The sequence below is a fragment of the Achroia grisella genome, unplaced genomic scaffold, assembly GCF_030625045.1.
Source record: "Achroia grisella isolate CSIRO2021 unplaced genomic scaffold, CSIRO_AGI_Agris_v1 utg874, whole genome shotgun sequence".
Classification (NCBI taxonomy): domain Eukaryota; kingdom Metazoa; phylum Arthropoda; class Insecta; order Lepidoptera; family Pyralidae; genus Achroia; species Achroia grisella.
In genome coordinates this window covers 4,395,447-4,419,790 of record NW_026713051.1, presented here as the reverse complement: position 1 = coordinate 4,419,790, position 24,344 = coordinate 4,395,447, and the positions used below count along the sequence as shown (strand labels likewise).

General features: G+C 34.4%; 1 protein-coding gene across 1 annotated transcript in view; it reads left to right on the top strand.

The window, feature by feature from the left end:
* The window catches only part of LOC131853112 (basement membrane-specific heparan sulfate proteoglycan core protein-like), a 237,222-nt gene extending 220,082 nt beyond the window's left edge, over positions 1 to 17,140 (top strand). The window contains exons 56-73 of the mRNA XM_059203927.1: positions 109 to 260; positions 1,360 to 1,489; positions 2,405 to 2,559; positions 3,140 to 3,347; positions 3,810 to 4,001; positions 4,695 to 4,830; positions 5,141 to 5,276; positions 5,666 to 5,835; positions 6,243 to 6,475; positions 8,661 to 8,806; positions 9,559 to 9,663; positions 10,175 to 10,273; positions 10,608 to 10,848; positions 13,452 to 13,646; positions 13,898 to 13,992; positions 14,777 to 14,894; positions 15,147 to 15,288; positions 16,472 to 17,140. Coding sequence (XP_059059910.1) covers positions 109 to 260; positions 1,360 to 1,489; positions 2,405 to 2,559; positions 3,140 to 3,347; positions 3,810 to 4,001; positions 4,695 to 4,830; positions 5,141 to 5,276; positions 5,666 to 5,835; positions 6,243 to 6,475; positions 8,661 to 8,806; positions 9,559 to 9,663; positions 10,175 to 10,273; positions 10,608 to 10,848; positions 13,452 to 13,646; positions 13,898 to 13,992; positions 14,777 to 14,894; positions 15,147 to 15,288; positions 16,472 to 16,490 — 2,672 coding nt within the window. The 3' untranslated portion in view covers positions 16,491 to 17,140. The remainder of the gene's footprint in view (positions 1 to 108; positions 261 to 1,359; positions 1,490 to 2,404; positions 2,560 to 3,139; positions 3,348 to 3,809; positions 4,002 to 4,694; positions 4,831 to 5,140; positions 5,277 to 5,665; positions 5,836 to 6,242; positions 6,476 to 8,660; positions 8,807 to 9,558; positions 9,664 to 10,174; positions 10,274 to 10,607; positions 10,849 to 13,451; positions 13,647 to 13,897; positions 13,993 to 14,776; positions 14,895 to 15,146; positions 15,289 to 16,471) is intronic.
* The last annotated feature ends 7,204 nt before the right edge of the window (positions 17,141 to 24,344 follow it).

The following is a 24,344-nucleotide window of genomic DNA, read 5'->3' as shown; positions in this document are numbered from 1 at the left end:
ACGGAATTCTTAATTGAGTTGTTTAATAACCAGCTTAATTAGTTGTATACATTCCTTCTAAACATCACCATTCTTGAATTGTACTGATATTATACATATGCTATGCAGGCAACCCTACGGAGTATAACCTGGTGAGCATTGAGCAGCCTAATAGAGCCTACACAGTCGGTGAGAATGTTCAAGTGATCTGCCGTAAGACCTCTCCTCACGTCATTACCAATTGGGAAAGATTGGGAACCAACCAATACGTTCCCGTGGAAGTAAGTACCTACTGTTTATATGTAATTGGTATGCTGATTGCCCAATTGATAGAAAGTGGAAACCGTTATCACGAATGTCACATCGTCACGTGGTGCCTTTCATGCGTTGTCCTTCCGGAAGACTAAAGTCCTTTTAAAAGCTTCCAAATGATGGTCCTTGCTCCTTTTGAAATAGTTAAGATAGAGGTATCCACGCAGACGTCTAAATACAAAGTATACAACTATGTAATATTATGTTATCTGTGATACTACGTCATGTCATGAAGTCTAAAATATAACTAATAATTAATGAAATAACCCTGATACAGCTAATGACATTGATACGCGTACAAATCTTCATAAATTGTAATTTAAAACATAAAACACTTCATTTCATGGTAATTCAGTTGTCACAGGTATATACTTCAAACTTGTAATGCACCTATGTGTGCATAGAGAATTAAATAGAAAATAGAAATATATTTACTTTTAATTAAAAGTCAAGATATTTTCTATTTCTAACCTCTTAAAAATTCGCCATGTACGAAGAAGTTAAAAACCTCGTAGGCATATTGGTTTAATCTGGCTCTCTAACCTCTATAACTATATAACTCTAAATCGCCGTATTTTGGCCGATTATCGTTAGTCAAAATCTCCTACAAACTGGTACGCTGATGAAAATACCAACGTACCAAAATACCAAAGTCCTAAATGCCTTTAAACTTTCTACATTTAGTCAAAGATCCCTAGTTTCTTGGTTCTTATATTTAAAAGATATGTTTATTTTATTACGTATGCCTCAAGGGAAATGGTTATACCTACGATACGGGAAATAAATGTAGGCGAACTAGAATATATAACATCTATGTGGATCTAAGTAATAACAATAACCCTGAACAATACACAGTACTACCTAACCCCAGCTAAGCAAAGCTTGTGTTGTGGGCACTAGACAACTGATTTAAATACTTAGATACATTTTTAAATATATACACAGGAAATAACCAGACAAGCATCATACTTATAAATACAAATGTTTGCGGAAGTAAAGCACTAAAACCACCAAGGCCGTAGTCATCATAAACGCCGCTTATACTATAAAAATGTTTTATCATTGTAGAAATATGATGGTGATAGCATGCTAGTGATAATTGGTGTGTCAACGACGGATGCTGGCATATACAGATGTACCGGTGAAGATCGCAACAGACAACGCAGTTTCGCAGACTTCAATCTCGAAGTGCGACCAGGTAACTAAGCCACTACTTTTTATTAGAGGCCTACATAAATTTTGTCACACGCCGTTCACGAATTTTAACCTTTCACCCTGTCTATGTCACTGTTAGTCACATTTTTGTGACTCCTTCCCCTAGTCTGAATTTTATTAATATTTTAAAACAGTAGGTAGGGCCACTTCTAGTTATACAATGTCACATTTTGTCGAATGGTTCCTTTAAATATAATACTACCAAGAACGATCCTTATTCACAAAAATTAACTTCCACTAACAAATATTATTTAAATTACGTACCTCTACATATATATCGTCATACCTGTCTCCCGTTAAGGTAGACAGTCAGTAAAACACGCCAAATGCTCCGATTCATACATACATCTTTTGCTTCTTGTATGAAAAGATTTCTAAATATAGAAATATTTAGAAATCTTTTCATACAAGTTCGCATTTTATTTATCCCTTTTGAAATACATCGTCTATTTGGTCGACTTCCATCCGCCTAGGGCGCCTGCTATCGGCATTTGCAAATATAAAGTACCTGTTACATATGTATTTACACTTTCTGGGAAATATAGAAAATAGCTCTTAAGAAATGCACTAACCAGTTCAGTAGCTTAGAGAGATATAGGTCTTTTAAATTCAGAGATACTTTTTGTCAGTTTCTAAATAAAAACAACCCAAATTAAAATATTTCTTTCATCTGTATAATATTTATAATTGGCGGGAGCTCCACCGACAATAGCACAGCTTTTAAATTATGAATAAATGAATCTATATAATATTAGAATTAGTTATTTATGTTATTTGCTGTTAATGTCTATGTGTGAAGAGTTATTAAAATATGTTATTTAACAATATCTATTAAAAACAATCATATTAAGATTACCTGGTGTGTTAGAGGCGATTAATTATGTATTTATTTTTTTAGATTCGAATACACCTCAGCGTAATGATAACAGTCCGTACGATAAGCATTTGTATGAGGATGTGGATATACCATGCATACATACCCTAGACCCGCCTGTGTCTATCCAATGGCGGAAGGAGTACTCCTCACTACCATCATATGTCGCAGATAAAGCGGTGAGAATATCTTAACTAAAAATTTAACGATGTTTAATTTTTTTTACAGACATTTATTTTACGTAATGTATGTATGTAGCTACGTTTCTTAGGTTGGAGTCTTAAAACTTCATTTTAAAATACTATCTTCAACCTTTTGAACTGAAATTTTGTATGGACATTTAGTTTGAATAAGGCATGTTTAGCTGTTTGACGTCATTGTAAATCCAACACGACGTACACCCAAGATGGCGGACGTCTTTTTTTATAAAGAAAACGCAATTATATTGTGTTTACTTTATAAAAAAAAACAATCCAATGTGATTCTCAAAAAGGACTATAGAAAAATATTAAAAACTTAGAGAGCCATAAGAAAAAATTTTTTTTTCGGACTACCCTACTGCTTTTGCCCGTAGTTGGCCTTAACATTTTCATTCCAAACTCCATCCCGCGAGCGGACTTATGGAGCGACTGAAGGCCGACTCCCGTCTGAAGCATACGACTTTAGTCTATGGGTCTAGGGTCCATTCGAAAACATGTCCAGAGATAAGAAATAATTGTCCAGGGTTATTTATTATTACATTTTATTTTTTTTATACAGCCCGTTCTGTCACTGCGCAATATCTCGGAAAATGACGCCGGTATTTACATATGCCGTGTTATGAACCGTTGGACAACGTATGAAGATCGATCAATTCTTCGCGTAAATGGACTAGTGCCACAATTCAACGGTCATGCCTGGATTCAGCTACCGACCCTGAAAGAAGCTTATAGCAAATTCGACATCGAGATTTCGTTCAGACCATATGGTATAGTAATTTTATCATTGCTCAGTCAAATTATATATTATTCTGTAACTAAAATTTTGCCTATGTCTATCCCGTGGAGATATGGTTCGCAAATGCTCCGGTACAATAAGCAGATAATTGGTATAGCTTATAAGTCGATATTCAATCTGGAATATATTTATGTAGTAATTCAAAGTTTAATTTATTCTGTTGCTCATATATATATATATATCTAGTTTTTTCGATTACAGATATAGTTTTTTATAAAAACACTATATAGGGTTGCCTCTTAATTAGTTACCACCTATGTTAGCATGTTCGATTATTCGCGCGATACAAACATTTGTACACAACATTATAATCGTTTGTATTGGTCCGGGTCTATATATCCGTTCTCTAGTAATCACAGAACAAGCTCTGCTTACTTTTGATTAGATGGCGCCATGTGCATTGTCAGGGGTTATTATATTATGTTCTTTGTAGATAACGACGGCCTGCTACTATACAATAGTAACCAACGTAATGGTAACGACGACTACTTGGCGCTGCAGCTCATCAAGGGTACACCACAGTTCTTGATGGAAACCGGCGTAGGCCCAGTAGTACTGGATGGCGATATATCATTAGAACTTAATCAATGGCACACCATCAGACTGAGCAGGAATGCAGACAAAGGTACCACAAAATTATATAGTACAGTGTTACTATAATATTCGTGAAGTCTGAAGTACCTTCAGCCACAGATTTTATATCTTTAATAAATGATATCTTTTTAATAAATGATAATGCAATGTGAAGTCGTCGGCACTAACAATATACCCTAGCGGGGTACAAGTAAAGCATGGTAGGATAAGCATTAGGTCAGATTAGTTAACCCATCATGGCAATTTCGTCAGGAATACATAATAATGATTTTCAGTTGGAACCGCGTGGAGGTCAACGTGACATGGTACATGAATGTTTTCGGACTACTCTAATGCTGTTGGCAGCAATTGGCCTAGCCTTTACAGCTTCACGGGACGATAGGAGACGAATGCAGATGGCACTCCAAACCCGCAGAAGCACTTATGGAGTGGCTGAAGGCCAACTCCCGCCTGACGGATACGAATTTAGTCTAAGGGCACCGCTAGGGGTTCGATCCTCAGCACACGTCGTCGTAATTTTGATCCCCTGTTGATTGGAGTCGATCGGGGGCGCTGGCTTGGAGTCTATTAGATTTTGTAATATTAGGTCACGAAATTTACAATCTCTCCCACCCCTTGTTACACAATGTCATACATTGTCACCCTTTATTGCTGCCCTCCAACATCAACATGTGACGTATAAATAATTAATTAGTTTAGATGATCAAACATTTATTTGTTTCAGTTACGATGTATGTGGACGACACTGGACCTTTCATTCGTAGAGAAGGCAAATGGGAGGTACTCGAGCTGTCTGAACCATTGTACATCGGCGGTATCCCATATGGAGTCTCTTTGCCTCCGACGCTAACGTCAAATGGGTGAGTCTATTTGTTACCTTAACTTTATAACACCACTCTTTGCTAATAAAAAGTAACAAATATAATTAGACAAGTAACAAAGTAATAGAAATACATCATTACATAGTATAAAATAAAGTCGCTGTCGCTGTCTATCCTATGTGTACTTAAATCTTTATTAAAGGATTATTTTAATAGATAGAGTGATTCTAGTGGAAGGTTTATACATATGATATAATACATATACACACCCGGGTGAAGCTGGAGCGAGGAGTAGCGAAATGGACTTCCGCAAAATTACTCTCAATTTTAAAAAAACATATTATTTCAGTTTCATCGGCTGTGTAAGCTTGCTAGTGTTGAACAAGAAATCGAAGAATTTGATATCTGATAAGGTTGCTTCGAACGGCATAAAGGACTGCGATACCTGTACTCCTAACCTTTGCATAAACAACGGTGTTTGTCAGGTAAATTGTGAACGTATTAATTTTTATGTAATTAAAATGGCACAAGAAGATGACGGTCCATATGATGTTAGCAACCATTTGAACTACAGTTTTTATGTGACACCTGCGAGACCATTTATGCAGAGAGGACTAAGACGTATTGCCTCTTATCCTGCAATTTCACTGTATAATCACAACACATCCAAAATACTGATTACAAAGCGAGCTCCTTGGCGGCTAAAATAGTGAAAACGCAGACGACTTTTTACAGTCTACCTCAATTAATAAAACTGGCGAATTTCATATTGAATGGTCCAGGTGTGAATCCTTCATAATAACGAAAGACTTCGTAATTATTAGGTTAATGTAATTAGATTTTTGTTTATTTATTAGAAAATATGTTAATACAGGAAGCGACTAACGAGCGTGGATACGTATGCTTATGCACGCCCGGTTACGCCGGTTTGAACTGCAACAGGACCGGTGAGGCGTGCCGGCCCGGCATCTGTGGACCAGGGAAATGTTCTGACACAGCAGACGGATACACATGCGCCTGTCCTGTTACTTACACCGGCAGAAAGTAAGCTATAGAAAGTCCATCTTTATCATTTCAGCCCGGAAGAAGTTCACTTGCAGAACCAAGGTCTCCTCCAAAGATTTCCACAACGATTGGTCTTTCGCTGGTCGCATCCAAGGCCTTCCAGCGATCTTGACCAGATCGTCGGTCCATAGAAAGTTATATGATCCAAATAATAAAAGAGCTGTATACATCCACATATTAAATATTATTTAAAAGGAACAATAGGTTAATGGACTCGACGTATAGTATTTTTTTTTTAATTTAGTCTCTTTACACACACCTGGCGTCTAGTCATGCTAATAAAACAAACGACACAAACGTTAATCAATTTAAATGTGGGCCCACCAGTCACAAATAAAAAACAAATGTAGGAGGCTAATCTAACAATCTGTTTCTGTTGTCCACAGTTGCGACGTTAAACAATTCATCGAATACCCCGCGTTCACGGGCAGTGCATACCTGGCCATCAAAGCACCCACTACTTCAAAGTTCTTCAAGATGTCCATGAAGGTCAAGGCGGCCGCCCCAGTTACTGACGGCATTATTATGTACTGCGCTGAGTCACCACGTGGATATGGAGGGTTCACTTCCCTGGCTGTGCATAACGGAAAACTTGAATTGAGATACGATCTGGGTGATGGTAAGTTTTTTTAAGTGAAGTGTTTAGTAAGTGGAAACTGTCGCCTATAATACGAACAGAGCTGAAATCAAGTTATCATGTGCCGTCCATGAAACCGTTGACGCGTTGCCATTCCAAAGAACTAACATGTCATACCTCCAGTAACTGTACACTGCCATATCCCACCTTTCAACCAAAATACAACTTACAAAACAACCTGGTTAGCGACTGAAAAAGGTGTAATAAAGGCGTCCGTACACACAACGTTTTACAAAACCTATTTCAATAAAAAATGGTGCCTTTTATGTACAATATATTTTTATAAGATTGAAGATAATTCTTACTAGTGAGGGATTTACATATATCCTTAGGATATAGTGTATACTTTCCAAAGGAGATATTTCTTTTTTTTCATGAGAGAACTACAACCACATAGAACATATAGTGGCGAGTGTATAACATAACAAAGTTGCTATCTATTCGACTTGAATGTTCGCTATATTAATTATAAACAATATTGTATTATATCTGAATGGTATTGTAAATTCACACTCGTCAATCTGTCATCTCCTTTAGACAAGGCCTTAAGATCTTTCCATTAGGGAATCAAATTTCCACTGAATAAATACTGTTTTGTTTATTTACCAATTCTGTCTGTTTAATTCATCAATTAACAGAACATTCCAAATATAATACATATAATATAAGTATGCTATATACTATAATATATACAGTACACAACGATAAATGTATATCAAGAGCATTTATTTGAAAAAAAGTCTAACTATTCCTGCTACTACTTCCATTGAAAATCAGTTTGGCCACATACATAATGGAAATACACAAAGCTGAATGGCATATGATAAGATGAGTATTGGTAGCATTAGTCCTTCTTAATTCAGTACAACACTCTATATATATATAAAATTAGCTGTCATTTCTCCGAAACTTCGGCTCCACCGATTATGATGCTTTTTTTATACACGAATAGGTCTTAAAATTAGTTGTTATCTATTTATTATACCCTTAAGTGATAAGTGTCACCCCAATTTGTAAATATGTATCAAGATTTACAAATTTATTAATTTTTTTATTACAGTTTTATTTTTTTTGTAATGTGGCATTGAAAGTACACTTTTAATTTTTCACCCACAACTATTTTTTAATAGAGATATTAATTAATATGACATAACATCGTTTGCCGATTTAGCCAGTTTTGTATAATATTTTTACTTTATAATACACTTAGTTTTTTTCTTATTATAATGGTATGGTGCATCCACCTGCGCTAACGGTTTACGCTGGCGGGGCATCAGTGAAGGATGATAAGATGTGCATGTGGTCAGATTTTAGCCCATCGTAGTAAATTCACCATGAATTTACCAGTGGTTTCCAAGGGGAACCACGTGGAGATCAACATTACATGGTACATTGCTAGCAATGGGGTTATCAGTCCACATGACTCACAATCCCCTTTCCACGTAGTTACAAATATACGTTAAGTTGTATGCGTCAAATAAATAAGAACTTTTTAGTGGACACCCGAAGTTTTTACATGGGCAAGTTTGGCTTTCCATATAAATTCAGCTAAAACATAACTTGTCATGCTCCTATATCTGTATAAATCCCAGAAATATTATCTGAACATTTTTAATATAAATGTTAAGACTTTGAATTATTAAAAAAAAACTAATACACTGTATATGAAGTTACATTGTAGAATGTTAACATAAAATGTCAACAGAAACTATCTTGAGGTCCATAAGTCGTAATAGTAAAACCACATGCCACAACACTCATAAATGTTACGATACTGCAAACTTGTACTTGAACTAGTTTGATGGCCTCAGTGGACTAACAGTTTAGCACATCACTATACCTTCAACGGTCGTGGGATCTATTTCTCGCTCGATGCAATTATTTATAACATCGTTCGTAAAGTTCTGGATGTTTTGTATATATATTAGATATGTATAAAGAAAACAAGTACTATTTCTATCAGTCATTTAGTACTAATAATATATGCTTAGGACTATGATGTCGCTAATGAATGACGTTTGAAATGAAAAAATCTTTATTTTTCTCCTCACAGAAAACAAACATTTACGTAGGTACTCTATTATATATAAGTATATGTGAATTGGGTTATTATTATTTGTTATTAATATCGTAGTTTGTACAAACTTATCTTTGTTTTGCCATACAGGAAGCGTACCAGTTATTATAACGGCTGACAGGGAGCTACCTGCTAATAAATGGACAGATGTGAACATAGCACGTGTTGGGCCTGATGTCTCCCTAAAAGTTGACCTTATAAAGAGCTACGAAGGCCGGCTGGATTCCCCGAAAAAGGTAACGAGGCAGATATTACTCCTATTACCTATTATTCCTACTAAGAGCCATTAAAGGGAAGCGTTTTTCCAGCGATGACAAGTAAAATCAGAGATATTTTTAGGCAAGGAGAAAGCCCGTGTTGCCAACAACAATACATCAAAAAGTCTAAAGATCCAATATTTCTGGCGTCAAGACGTTTGCTTATAAGCCGTGTAGGTAGCAAGGTAGAATAGGCTATGGTATTTGAAAGAAAAATAATTAGGTATCATTTTCCCTGTGATCTCTCCTTCCTTAAAATGAATATAAAATTTGTCTCTCATAAAGGTCTATGCAGACGAGAGCAAATTTTCAGACTACAGTTTTATTGTATATTAGCAATATGCCTCTGCTTTGCACGGGTGCTATAGTATGAATCTCTAATTTATTTAGAAAACAGAATTCATGTTATACGTATATAAGATTAAGATAACGAATAATTATATGATGATTAAAAAATGTAATAAAGGTCATACATATAAATAAACAGACAGGTCACTATAATAGTACCTACAACATGAACTGTTAATTTTTACTTCAATTTACCTGACAAAGCTATTATATATATATTTTTCTGTTGGTAACAGTTGTTCCAACTTAATCCGCAAGTCTTGAGACTTGAGACGACGAAAGGTGTCGTCGTAAGGCACGTCTTACCTACAATTGTTGCGAAAGACCACTTATTTATATATTTAATTGTATTCGAATATACTTACCTGGATTTATATACTCAGGATCTCACACTGGAGACCGCAATGTACGTCGGTGGTGTTGACGACTCAATCACTCTGAACAACAATACTGGTGTCACCGGAGGCTTCAATGGCTGCATCAAGGAGGTATGGTTATCATTCACCATTGAATTACCTATCTCTCAGATTCACTGCTCAGGAACATATAGACTGATGAATTAATAATCAACTGATACCTTCTTATTAGAACCAATTGATATAGTTATTCAGACCAAGTTACACAACATTTTATCGTTTTATTTTTTCTAGCAATTGATACCTGCTGTTTTGTATTCGCAATCGTTGATGAATAGATACCTATACCCTATAACCTTCTCATATTCATACAAATAAAAACTAATTGCGTCTGGTCTTGTTAAATCAAATTTATTATTGAGCTCGAAGTTTTTTATGTACAATATACCTATCAGTACTGTAGGTAATCTGTACCTTGATGCAGCATACAAGCTGCCCTACGCTTCTTCTATTTGTACCTATATATTTCTTTGTAAACTGTATTTCTCTACGTGCCTGTAATTGGTGAAGAAAAAAATGTATCTGTCTAACTAAATACGAAAAAGGGAGTGTATTTTCAGTTATTGTCATTTTTTCTCTCAAGGTTCAAGTATATGGTAATGCTGTGGATATCGTTAACTCATCGATCCAATCTGCGAATGTGAAGGAATGTAGCATGTACGAACGTGGCGATATACCTGAGGTAATTTCTCCTTATATTTGATAATCAACCCACCTTCACCTGGATTGATAATATGTATTTAATATATTATTAACTAGCTCACCTAATTAATTACTTCACATTTATTATTATATTTCGCTCAATACATAATATTGTTTTGAATTATAGCTAATGTGTTTATGTGATATATAAGCTACAAAGTGTCATAAAAATATCTACAGTAGTTTTTGCGTGAAAGATTAACAAACATCCATGCTCACAAACTTTCATGTTTATAATATTATTAAGATTAAGATAAAGACGTGTGTCGGTGTGAGCCCTATGGATCTGGTACTAATTATTTATTTATTTGCAGGACGAAAGTGTTTGCCCCGATTGCCAGAATGGTGGATCGTGTGTACCCAATTGGGGCGTGTGCCAGTGCCTACCTGGCTTTTCGGGCACCTATTGCGAAATCGACAATCGACGAACAACGCGGTCGGCGTGCGCAATTCTCCCATGCAAGAACGGCGGCACATGCAGACCTGACCCTTCCACCATGATGAATTACACCTGTGACTGCCCTCTCGGATACTCAGGCACCAATTGCCAGATGAGTGAGTACTAATATTTAACTACCTCATCTATCAGTTTAGTACACTTTATTATATCACTAACTGTGCCCGCGGTTTCAACCACGTTAAATTTTAATAAAAATTATAGCCTATTTGTTATTCTAAAAGTAAAGTTTCATTAAAATCCGTTCTGTATCTTTGCGTGAAAGAGTAACAAACATCCATACTTACAAACTTTCGCATTTAAAATATTATTTAGATAGTTGATGGGTTTATTCCCGCCCTATACACATATTTGTAATGTATCTGTGAATTTCTTTTGTACTTTTTTTGTGATAATAATAGTACATTAACGGTACGATGATATGCTAGCGGGACACCAAGAGCATGTTGTCAGATCAGTTAGTCCATCGTGTCGAAGTTACCAGGAGTCAATCACAATTTGCTCCTGCGGACCGTGCGGAGGCAAAACTGCTATTAGTACAAAACAAGTGACAATCTCCTCCCCCTCTATCCTTTATATTGGTTCTAATCCTTCTAATTCTTCACTATTACTATATTGGAAACATAGTATTGATTGTATACGGAAAATTTCAAAGTTTGAAAACTTTCGAAAATCCATTTAAAACTTTTAGCTATGGATTTTGGAGTTAATGCATTGTACAACTGCGATATGTGCATTATTCAGAAAGGAGATTTTAATATCACTATTAGTTGTCTATTACCCTGCTAGATAGCGCTGTATCTGAACATTTTTAATACTGTTTGAACATTTATTTCGCCCATTTCTACATCTACCTAATCTAAGAAATATTGTAATGAAAGTTCAGGGTAACACGAACTTGGAAATGGCAACGCAAAATATATCACGGGCGTCGCAATGTGGTTCGTGCTATTTAAGTATATACTCGAAATACTAAACTTGAAAAGTATATACTTGTAAATAGCAACCAGTTAACCCCTTGATAAAAAGTAGCCATTGTCTTATTAGGGAATAAAGTTAAGAATATCCACTTTCAAAATTAAATTCGTACATGTATTTCGTGGAAGTCAAACAAATAATCATTATTGTATACTTTTCATATGTATATATTTTCATTAATATCTCCCTAGCACCCACCCGCCTTGGAGAAAATATTTCTAAGGTCAAATAGCATCAAATGGGCAATCAGCTTATTTTCCGTTCTTAATAACGTAATAAAAATCATATACTCATAACATAAACTCCTTATCGCAATTATATGTTTTGTTTATTAAATCTTTCTCAGAGATAGTTACTATGCCATATTACACACTTATTACCTTGTAATTCCAATTTTCGTACTAACAATGTAATAATGTTGGAATTGAATGATTTCTGTGATTTTCTTTCTCAACATGTATCTCTATACACTTTAGACATCAAGTACAATCTAATGAGCGCCTTTATATGTTTTTTTATATAATTTGGTAACGTAATTGCTTAAAGCCGAAATCAATATTCAAATTGCTTTTTACCGAGAATTGATACTGTTTGATATGATGTCTACTAAGGTATATTCTACAAAATATTTTTTTTGTTATGCATATGTATCTTAATCAATATAAATAAAAAAATATATATGTTTATACGATATTGTATTCTTATTTTATTTAATTATATTACTTTATTTGAAGGAATCAAAAGTAAAAAACATAAAAACGGATTAGCCGAATAAGTGCACCAGAACTCTTCATTCGACAATTGATTTAAATTTAGCTTTAATGTTTATTTTATAAATTTATTATAATTTTACAATAATAACCCACACACTATAAATTCTAAACAACAGAAAAACACCTTATTTATATGTATACATATTATAGAAAGAAAACTCCAAGATCAATACAAAGAATCATATTATTCATAGCAAAAGTTTGTATAGTGCATGACGTCGAATTCGCGACCATCATAAAGCGGTGTGCCAAACCGTTTCACTACCCATGTTTTAATTTGTATTTTGTATTATAAATTTCAGCTACTCCTAGTATTTTTCCATGTCTGTTTAAAGTTCTAATATAATAATACCATGTCTGTAGTAACAATAAATAATATCAAAATACCTAGACATGAGTACCATGTAACTCCATGAGATTGGAGAAACATAATTATATTGCGTTATTTTATTGATGTCTGTGAACGATACTTATGTATATATCAGAAATAGTAGAATAATCTTTGATGGCGACCGACTGTCGCGAGCTCTTTTTTATTACTGTATATAGGTATTTTACTTATGTATGAAACTTAGATCTTATTTTGTGATTTTTTTTCTTATTTACCATAATCGTCGAATCTAAACCTTTGTAAATTATGTCTTTTCATCAAAAGTATATATAGTATATAGTTTAATAGTTTAATAATTTAGCTTTCACTGGTATATATTTTCACTAATCTATTACAGTTTTTATTATTAGGTAGGTTAGGTAGTAAATCTTGTACCCTCAATTTCGTCTGCAATCTCAAATCAAAAATCAAATCTGTAATCATAGCGTATAAAAAAATATAGGTTATATTTGTTCATTCTTGAGCTACAATATTGACGTTAAATTACATACTTTCACATTTTCAATATTATTATGAATATTTAAGTACTTATTGTTTCTTATTCACATAATATTTTCAGTTTTGGACCTCCTTCAAAGCGTAGGCTTCAATGGCAATGGATATTTGGAACTGCCGTCACGACTTCTGCGTTATGACGTTGCGGAAATGGCTATCATCGCTCTGGCTATGCATACTATCAATGACGGCGTGCTACTATATCAGAAACAAGGCGCTTATCCTGATGACTTCACCAGCGATTATATATTATTACGAGGTATTTTTTTGAACATTATTGGTACTAATTATTATAAACCGTAACTGCTTGAAGGGGTTTTAAAACAAACGCCATTTTTGAAGTTTGCTTTATCCAATTCACGTTAGTTACAAATGGACGTCATTTAATTTATGCATAGAAGAAGAATGAAGAGTAACGAATGAAGGGGTTATCTTTATTCGAATTAAAAATCTTACAGTGATTTTTATGAGATCGTTCATAACTTTATATAATATTATTCTTGTTCGCAGTGGAGAAAGGCTTTGTGGTGGTAGAGTGGAATTTAGGTGGTGGAGTTTCTTCGTTATCGAGCAAAGTTTTCGTTGCAAACGGCGAACGACATACTGTGAGTATATCATCGGTAACACGCGTAACACTTGCTGTATTTATGATAAACAATGGGTAGAATCTCTGATGTGGTAGTCAGAGCAATTGTCAATTATCGACCTCGTGGTGAAAGTACCACGTAGCATGCCCACCCACATCTCCCTCTATAATGAAGCAGTATAGCACATCGGTATAGCTTATATATTAACCAAGCTATTCATATGCTTCATTTTTCCTATGATATGTATACGCTTACAAATTACGTAATTGAAATTATTATAAAGAAATACTCTTTGATAAAATAACATTACCTACCTTTTCTTCATGTCAGGTTCGGGCACTCTTAAGAAGTATCACAGATCATCTTATATTTTTCTTAATTTCTGCAAGAGTCTGTCTATAATTTTACGTTTGTTCGCCCGCCAGACTTGAACCCGCTTTGGGGTTGCATTTGCTTATGATTAATCACCTGCAGGAAAGCGTAGCAATGACGAAAAAAGTGGGCCATAGGAACTTAGGAACTTAGCAAATAGGATGTTGAATGTACTGTAAATAGTCTAGATTGTTCTAAATTGGAATTACCTTACAGGCTAACTCAGATAGGTCACTATAATAGAATGCACATTGACATGTTTTTACTCTAGGTCCCAACAGGTTACCGTAAATCACGAGTGACGGGTATTACCTGTAGGACTGTAGTTAACGGATAGACCACTATAATGGACACCTGGGATAGATCGATAGATAAGACTAGAGTCTTATTAGGCTGAACAGGATATCTCCAATATTATTTTATTTTGCAGGTGATTGTGAAATTCCTCCCTGACGGTATCATTTCCATTGATGTGGACTATTCATCCAAAAATGCTACAAGTGTAGGCCTTCAGAAAATGATGAATGCGGATTCCAACATCTACATTGGTACGTAGAGATGATCTGAAGCTTTTTAATTATGTATAACGCATTTTCTATCGGTTTCGCACATTCCTTTAACGGCCTTGGATGTTTAAGGGTTCATATTTTGTACTCTAATACATTTTTTTTGTATTACTCTATATGTGTCCTTATGGTTACAATTAAAAGACATAACTAAATATATATTTGTATTGAAACTTATTATTAACATTATAATAAGATATGAACACTCCGTATAAAGTTTATATTTAATTTCAGGTGGCATCCCAGAGAGCCTGAACTGGAAACACCTCCCCGGACTGACGGGTTGTATTGAGCAAGTGGAACTGATGAACACTGGCCGTGGCCTCAACTTGGGCAGGGAAGCTGTAGCAGCCAGGAACACGCAGCCATGCAGGGAGTGAGTTGCATTTTATTTATAACATACTTAAATCAACTACATTGACGGCCTCTGTGGTCTAGCGATTTAACAACCCATTTTACATCAAACATTCGAATTCATGAGTATGAGTGATGATAATGTATTTACATAAAAATATATCTAAGTATTTATATCAGTTGTCTAGTATCCATAACACATAACAGTAGCTCTGCTTACCGTGGGAGTAAATGGCGCTTTGTTAATTGTCCAAAGATATTATTATATATGTATTTATTACTTGGTGGGTTTCATACTTTTGTGATTAATTCTAATGTCTCGGGACATATTGTTAAGTGTTTCATAAATCACTGAATGTTGGCTTGTTTACAATTACGTAATATTAACATACTAACCTTCTCAACATTACAACACCAACCAATATCTAACGTCAATCCTATTACTCATAGTCAAACAGACGCTGTCGCAGGCAATAGCTAGTTATTTTATATTATAGAACTGACTAACAATTCTGTGTTTCTGACTAAGCCCTTACTAACTTGCACGCTGCACGGATTAGCTCCATGTTCCCCGACGTCTACCCATACTTTGAAGAGACGGAGATATACGAAACTCACCCACGATTCCGCTCCAAAGCTACAACCCGTACCGGCAAAAACGGCTTTTGCTTTGTCATTGTACCGAACCTCGTAGCTTTATTTAATCTATGGTTCGGTAACATCATACAAATCGAGTGGTAAACGGGGTCTATCAGGTTTGTTCCACGCATTATCAGTATATCACCTGCTTATTTGTAAGTATGTAAAAAAAGTATATTACAGAATACATATTAAGAATAAATTATTAAAAAGTATCATGGCCCAAAGTTTTAGTACAGACTTTAGTACTTTTGATCCTGATGTGAAATTTCTGTGACACCCAAAAATTTATTTTGTGAATTGTCACAAAATATTATTTTGGTTATCATAGAAATTTCAGAAATATATATTGATATATTTCTATGATGATTCCGGAGATAAAAACATCAATAAAAATCCAAAATAATCCGAGAGACGGCAGCAGGCCGACTTCTGCTTAGATCAGTTTAAATGTAGGTACCTAGCAAAATGTGGGCATGTCAAGTGTTGCCTTTATCATGACGCAGACAGTTGACAATGCATTTAACTCGGATTTATTTTAATATATAAAATCTTTTTTTTTTCAGTCCCGAACCAGGCTATTAAGGAAAAGGAGGGTTCTACATGGTTCTATCTATTAGTTGTAAGGTCAATTCTTGAAACAGGAAATCACTTTATCAATGTATGTCTTTTAAAGTTCCGATTTTAATGTCATTTCAATATATAGGTAATAGTAATAGTAATAATGATAATTAATGGAAATAATCCGATTTTTGGTCTCGATGTTGTTCGTTAAATATAATATCAACGATTTAATAATAAATACAGTGTTACAATTTCTCTGCATTAGAAACTTTTAACTGACTATTGTACTTTTAGTATTAAGATTCCAACATTCTGGACAATACAGCTAGCTAGTACTTAGATAACGGAGATGTCATCGATGATACATCATCATGGCGACGTTTAGGTAAGAAGGAATTATTGTATACTCCCGCGAGGTGGTCTCCGTGGAGCAAAGAAGTTGGTGCCATAATGTTCGAATAATTAAGTAAATGTAGTTAGGTGACTATTTTCTAATTAACCTTTATACAATTTCCGGTGATTACAATAAGTTTGCATATTAGTCTTTATACATATTTCCTTTGCTGTTATTATTATATTGAAATAAAATCAGCTTCTGAATCGATTAGAAATCAAACATGTGCCAAAAGTGATAGCGGCAGACAATCTTGTTTATATCACTGCCATTATAATTTTCTTTTATAATACTTAAGTGTTAGAATAATTTTGCTTTATAATAAATCAACGAATATATTACTTAATGCAGTTATAAAAGAATAATCTACATAATTGTTCTTACGATGACAATTGCGTTTGCATTTATCTTAATTATTTATAATACCGTAAATTGGTTGTTCTACGTCATTTATCTTAGTGTAATGACATTATATTATATACATTTAATGTGTACGTTACTTAGCCTAGCTAATAATTACCTACTTACTTACTGTTGAAATAAACATAATTATGGATGTCTTTGAAATTACTGAAATAAATTACGTATCAATACTATTTGTGACTATTTGAATTCATGTATTGCCGTTATATGACGAAATAAAACTAACACTATGAATACGTACCTAATGTTGTTTTATTTATACTTCCTGTAAGACAAATTCATTTCTAATTTCCCGTATTCCTAACACAAGTATGACTGTAATACAAGGTTTTTTATAGAGTCTAATAGCATCAGTCAGGGCAACGGCCTGTATATACAGTATATACTCGCTGGACACCAGTACTGCACGATTCATACGTGCAGTACTGGTGTCCAGCGAGTATATTGACTTAGGTCAGCTAGCTCATACTGGCACATTCAGCAGGAATTAACTATGTTGATTTCAGTACATCCGACTATCTATCCTTCCCATACAAGTCAATAAAAGAAATAAAGCATAGTACTTTTAATAATTACGTTGAATTTAATACTTAACGTTGCTCTATTAAGTAGCAACGTATTAGTTCTATAAATAGCGATCACTGAATGAACTACCTCATATTGCAATTAATAAGGTTTCATATTGAATTGCCTTTCAAAAGACGTTATGAAATTGGATTCGATTGCAATCGATTTGAGATTAGACTCAGTGCACCTGCAGATCTTACATTCAGAATTGAATTTATTAAATAGAGGAACATTTAATATGAAGAATTGGATACCGACCTAATCATAAAACCTATCATAGATAAGAAAAAATATACAATAAAATATGTCAACAGTTAAACACAATTTTGCTCATGTATTTGGACTCACAAATTAGCTAAAAACCTACCTGATGGCATGTGGTTTCTATAACACTTAAATATGATCGAATAAATGAGTGGTGATATCCAAAGTGTATGTCTTGAATGCATGAAAAACTCCTTATTGTTCCTCACCTTCCTTTCCTTTCACAGAAAGAAAATAACAATTACATAAAATTATTATGTATACCAAATATAAAAAAACAACAATTACAACATAAGGAACATAGGGAACAATGCTTATCCGCTAAAACTTATGACTAAATAGCGATTTTCGTCTTACATTACCACTTCTATGTTAGTAGGTACTTAGTGGTTACATGATTACACCTCCGTAGTCTGATATCGCACTGGCATATCGTTCAGACAACATTACAAGTAGTATAGTAAGCAAAAAGCAACAGAAATGATTTAGCCCACAAATTTCTATTTCGCAATTTATTTATTTATTGTATTATTTATTGCTTCTTACATTGGTACATTATAGATGTTAATAATAAAAAAAAGGGGCACCCGGGCTACCGAACTCTGTAGGGGCACCGCAATTATAATATTATAACTATATACAATTACATTATCTACAATAAGATTATATAGTTAAAGATCACAATTAAATATTAGACATTTACACAATAGCAGTATATTTATGAATTATTATTTAAATAACATATCAAACAATATATTCAATCAAAAAATTAAATCATTCAGAGTCACATATAATCAATTAAAATTATCTCCTATATTTTACACAATCATGAAATGGTCATCTGTTAAGAACTTTGCAATAGAGTAATAAAATTTTTTTATCAAAATTCATTTTAATTTACTCTTTAAATTTCGCTATTATCATTCTTTTTAATTCGGCAGGTAGTTTATTATATTTATTTTTAGACATATATATGAAACATTTTGGCATAAATGTTGGTCTAGCTCGATATCTGAATTTGAATTGTCAGAACCTTCCTCACTAAAATTGTTAATGTTTCACGTAAATATGACTGGAAGAATTAGCATGAAATATCCACAGAAAATGTTGTTAACTGGTTAACGAAAGTTGAGAAAAGCATCTGCCATTTATTAATAGTTTCGATATCCACTTACATATACCGTAGTATTTAGTTTAGTAATAAAGTAATAGATGGCGTGGCATATAAACTCCTTAAACCTGGCAAAACTGCAGATAATACTGCACTTTATTAATATAGTTAAATGACCACAAGATTGCGCTAGTGGAAACGTCTAGAGAAAAATACCTTTATTTACCATAAAATTATTTCTGTTAAAGCCAGCTTAACTATATTAATAATGGGTACTAAACGCAAAAATTTAAAATAAGAAATATTATTTTTCGGACTACTCTTAATGCTGTTAGCCGGAGCTCGCCTTTACAACTTCACTGTATGATAGGGGACGAGTGCACATGACACTCCAAACCCGCGAAAGGACTTAATGGAGCGGATGAAGGCCAACTCCCGCTTGACGAATACGACTTTAGTCTTAGTGTACCGCTAGAGATTCGAACCTTGGGTCACACCTTCGTAATTTTGATTCCCGTTTGAATTGGACGGGGACCTATCGGAGGGGAATAAGAAATACTGCAAATGCTCTAATAATATTGTACGTACTCATTGAACACTATAACAACTTGCTGTCAATTAAGACACATGATCGTTTGCCCCTTGCGTTATATAAAAACAAGAACAAACAAAATGTATTTGAACGATACATGAGCTTTTAGTATAATAATAAAGAACCCATACTGGCATCGACGAATGGGCATTACGATGACGCCGATGGTTCAACTCTTACCGAGGTCAACTTTGTACTTTGAGAAAGTCAAAGTCGAAGCACATAGATACCTATTTCAGTATCATCTATTAGCCAACGTGCAGCTTGCTTTATAATATGTACCTATATAAGTTATAGAGCTTTCGCTTCCGACAGGTCGAGATCGAATGGACGATGTAACTTTGAACTGACGTACAATTCACTTACGGCGAAATTTTAAATATCGTTTATTTGCTTTATTATCTAGTGAAAATATTAAAAATAAAAAAAATATTCCAACTTACAATAAACGTATTAATTTTGGCTATTATGTATTCTAAAAACAAATGTGTTTAAAAGTGAAACCACATCAAACTGCGCTGTACCAAGGTTATGTCAACTATTTTTTTTTTGTAGTGATGTGACCAAATAACATTGAAAGAGCAGTTTGATGTGATTTGACTTTTAAAAACTATGTACGTACGTCAGTTCAAAGTTACATCGCCCATTCGATACCGACCTGCCAGAAACGCAAACTCTGAGCGGCCGGACGTTAAAATGTGAGATGTGAGAATAACACCAAATTTATTATAAAAGCGTGGCATCCTAGTTCAGAATGGCAATACAGCAGTGTTACCACGTGTATCATATGATATAACACTTAGCATTAATTTTGTCTTTGTAATTATAAAAAAATAATTATTAAGAGATGATAATAGCGATTAGGGGCCAAACACCTGTCGCAATATCAGTATAGCCTTCAGAACAGTCTAACGTGATATGTCTTGACATAAGTAAGGATTACATGTGGAACGTAATATATATATATTTATCAAGTTATGTAAATCTATTAGGGTCCACGAAAGAATAATAAATACTTTAATATTGCCTATTTAATGTTATTTTGCATACATTATAACGCTATACCACAATAATGAAGGTAAAATAAAAGAAAACAGTAAACGGTAACATAAATAAAATTAACAAGTGTGAGCTCGCCGCAAACCGCAAATGTCACACAATGTGTGTATGTTACTGATCGCGGTGTTACAAATAGTGCACATAATATATAATATTTGCGGCAGTACAAATGACAAAGCTCAGTATCAATTTTGTCCAGGGAGCAAACATTAATTTTCAGCTACAGCCCGGAGTTGCTAAAATGAGAATAAGGAACATAGTTAAATGAAATTGTGTATTCGGTTATGTATAATTACGTAGATTATTACAATGAAACAAATTGTATTATAGGAATATACAAATCAATAAAAAAAATATACAAAACAATGTAAATAATGTATAATTAATATAAAAATAATACTGTAATTTCACGAACATGTGAGTTTTACATGAATTGTAACTCGCTTTAAAGTCAACAGTTCATGCAAAAGCAACTTTTAATTAAATCCATATTGCCAGGACCGAACGTATTGAAAAATTCTGTTAATACAACTGACGTGAATATAAAAATCAAATGTCAACTTATCGTACTGGCCGTACCCTTGGGTAATGTCTAAGTCGCACCCAGAGTATAGAATTGATTCGTTAATGGCGACTTCTAACTACCTGTCTATTCATCCAACGTTTGCCGATTTGATGATCGAAATTTGCTCATATTATTCTCAATTATTGCTTTATTCAGAGTCAAGGTATAAGATTCGATATAATTTTTGCCGGTTTTTTATTACATATTTAAGATCTTTATGTAGGTACAAATACAAGTACCGGCGAATGCAATTATTTTACCGTAGAACCTTACAATGTTTAACTTTAAGAATGTATGTAAGCCCCCTCAGGGCTAGGGGTTTGACCTATTTTCTTCGAAGACTTGGGTCCTAGATGTAGTCGAGAGCCGTAAGTGTTTTTATTAGAAACATGACCTTATACCTGTTTTACACGTGTCGTTCTAGATTCTGTGCTACGGAGAAAATTATATTTAATGAACGAATATAAACCTCGCTGTCCCTATTTTTTTAAATGCGGGATTATGAAATAGTGAACCCACCTATACAAGACGATGCGACGCGATGGGCAGGAAGTCATGTCAGTTAGACAATACTGACAATTTCACCATGGAACTACCATGATGGTTTCCGGTTCCAATTATAGGTCGATATGACAGTTTACAATTCTAGCAATTGAGAGCCTCGGTAGTTTGACGGTTCAGTACTCACCTATACCGAGTGTGTGGATTCTATTCCTCACCCAATATAAATATGTGACCAATACAAATATTATACGTACAATGTACATAATATAGATATATAGAATATACTCGGATTATATTTTAAATATTATTTTAAACTATTCTTTCACATAGATGACTGACGTATCTATAGTACTAAAGTACGATTATTAATTCCAGTCAGTAAAATGACAAGTGCAACTATCACTGATACAAAAAAGGGTGACCCGCTACAATAGTGATGTCCGGAAATCAATAGACTTAGACATTTAGTCATGCTTTATTTTATTAGGTATCGTAGACTTTTTTTTAATTTTAAATATTTAATACATATCGTATTAAACAATACGATTTTAGAAATATGGACCTTACCAGCATATTAAAATTTCTCACTATAACTTTATTACAAAAGCTGGGAAAAAATGTAAAAAGAGATTCAGAGGAATTAATACTAGAATTTTTATTTGTATAAAGGCAATTTGATATTGAATAAAAATAATGTAATCTCGACTAACTTTTAATTGTAAAAACTCGATTCTACCACATCACTATTTATTTGTGACTAAAAACCTGCAACACTGGAAATGTCATTTTACTGACTGGAATTAATAATTTTACCTTAGCTCTGCTTATTTTGACACTAGACGGCGCTGTGTCAACTGTATTGAATTAAAAAAATATTGTGTAACTATTCTCCACTAATGATAATTTCCTTCCTCCTCTCCGTGCCTATCAATTTTAAACTATATTATGTGTTCATGAAACAGGGTAATATTTCATGACAACTTTATAACATAATTAAGTCTCCGATGTGGACACGGCTTTCGTACTAGGGCAGGAATATTACTTTTATATAATGCAGGTAACATAACAGCAGAACGTTCGGAACTTTGATATTAATTAATACTGTCGTAACCTACCTTACATAATGCACGCCCACTGTGGTTATATTTCAATGCCTGCATTGTATTTGAAAAAGTTCTGATTGAAACTCATGGAGCAGGGCTATTGACTATTCCAATTGCCATTATTCTAGAATGATGTAATTTAAAAGTACGGTACATTTTCCTTTTAGTTAAATTTCAACTTGTAACTACGTAAATACTGAATGACGTAGGTAATAGAATAATGTACTACGATTGATTTATTACTGTGTACTCTCTGATGGAACAGAACCGATTTAAGAGCTACAGATATGTAAATAGATACCTTATGGCACCTACAATTATTGTAAAAAATGAAGGATAATAAGATGAAACGAAAAGAGTTGCGTTAGCTCATTAAGGCGAAGGTAGGTATTAGTCAGAACCTCCTACTATGTTTCAGCATTGTTAGGTCCCCCATCCCCGTGGATAACACCTGGTGTGCCCCGAGCGCTATGTTAATAATGCCTTCGGGTTATCATTAGCATAGTGGTGGCAAGTCCGACGAGACAGGTTGGGACAATGGGCCCAGGTGGGACCCGTCCCGACTGTTAAGCATCGCGTTGATGGCCCGCTCCTGCCATAGCAGGAGCGGGAGTCAGAGTCATACTCTACCTCTTGTAGAGACACGTGCGGAACGGACGCGGCATTGTATGCGGCAGTCTCTGGGGTTCAAGTCTACCGTCCACATAACAGGTGGGGGGAAGGTGCATCCTGTGCGTGTTCCCTACGGTGGGCGGAGGCGGGGGAACTGGGTAGAGTTCCCACGGTAGAGGAGGTATTGCTTAGGTAGGCAACCGCCGCTGGGATCGCGGTTGATTGCGATTGACAAAGAATATCGTTGGCGTTTTGGTGAGTAAGAGTCTCACAGTACCCGTGCGTCTGTCGCCTGAGACGGACGGGATTCCATGATGGATTATCGCCACGTAAAGAAAAGCTCACTAAGATGAATACAACATGAATTACTATGATGATTTCCAGGAGAGACCAGGCTGAAGTTCTCCTAATACTAGCCATGAGACCACTACTTCCCTTAACAAACAATCTCCTCCCAGCTACTGTACTGGAAACTAAAAATATTTTTACTGTATCCATAATTGGCTATTAGCAGCTGCATGATTAGAGGTACAGGAATGATAACTATTTATAATACATTCAAAAGCTCCTATATTCCTGCAGATCGTTGATATAAGATTTATACCTTAGACTTTAGAAATAGCAGTACAATAGACAGTGAAAAAGGGGATTTGATCCGTATTGACAGTCTTGTTATTTTCT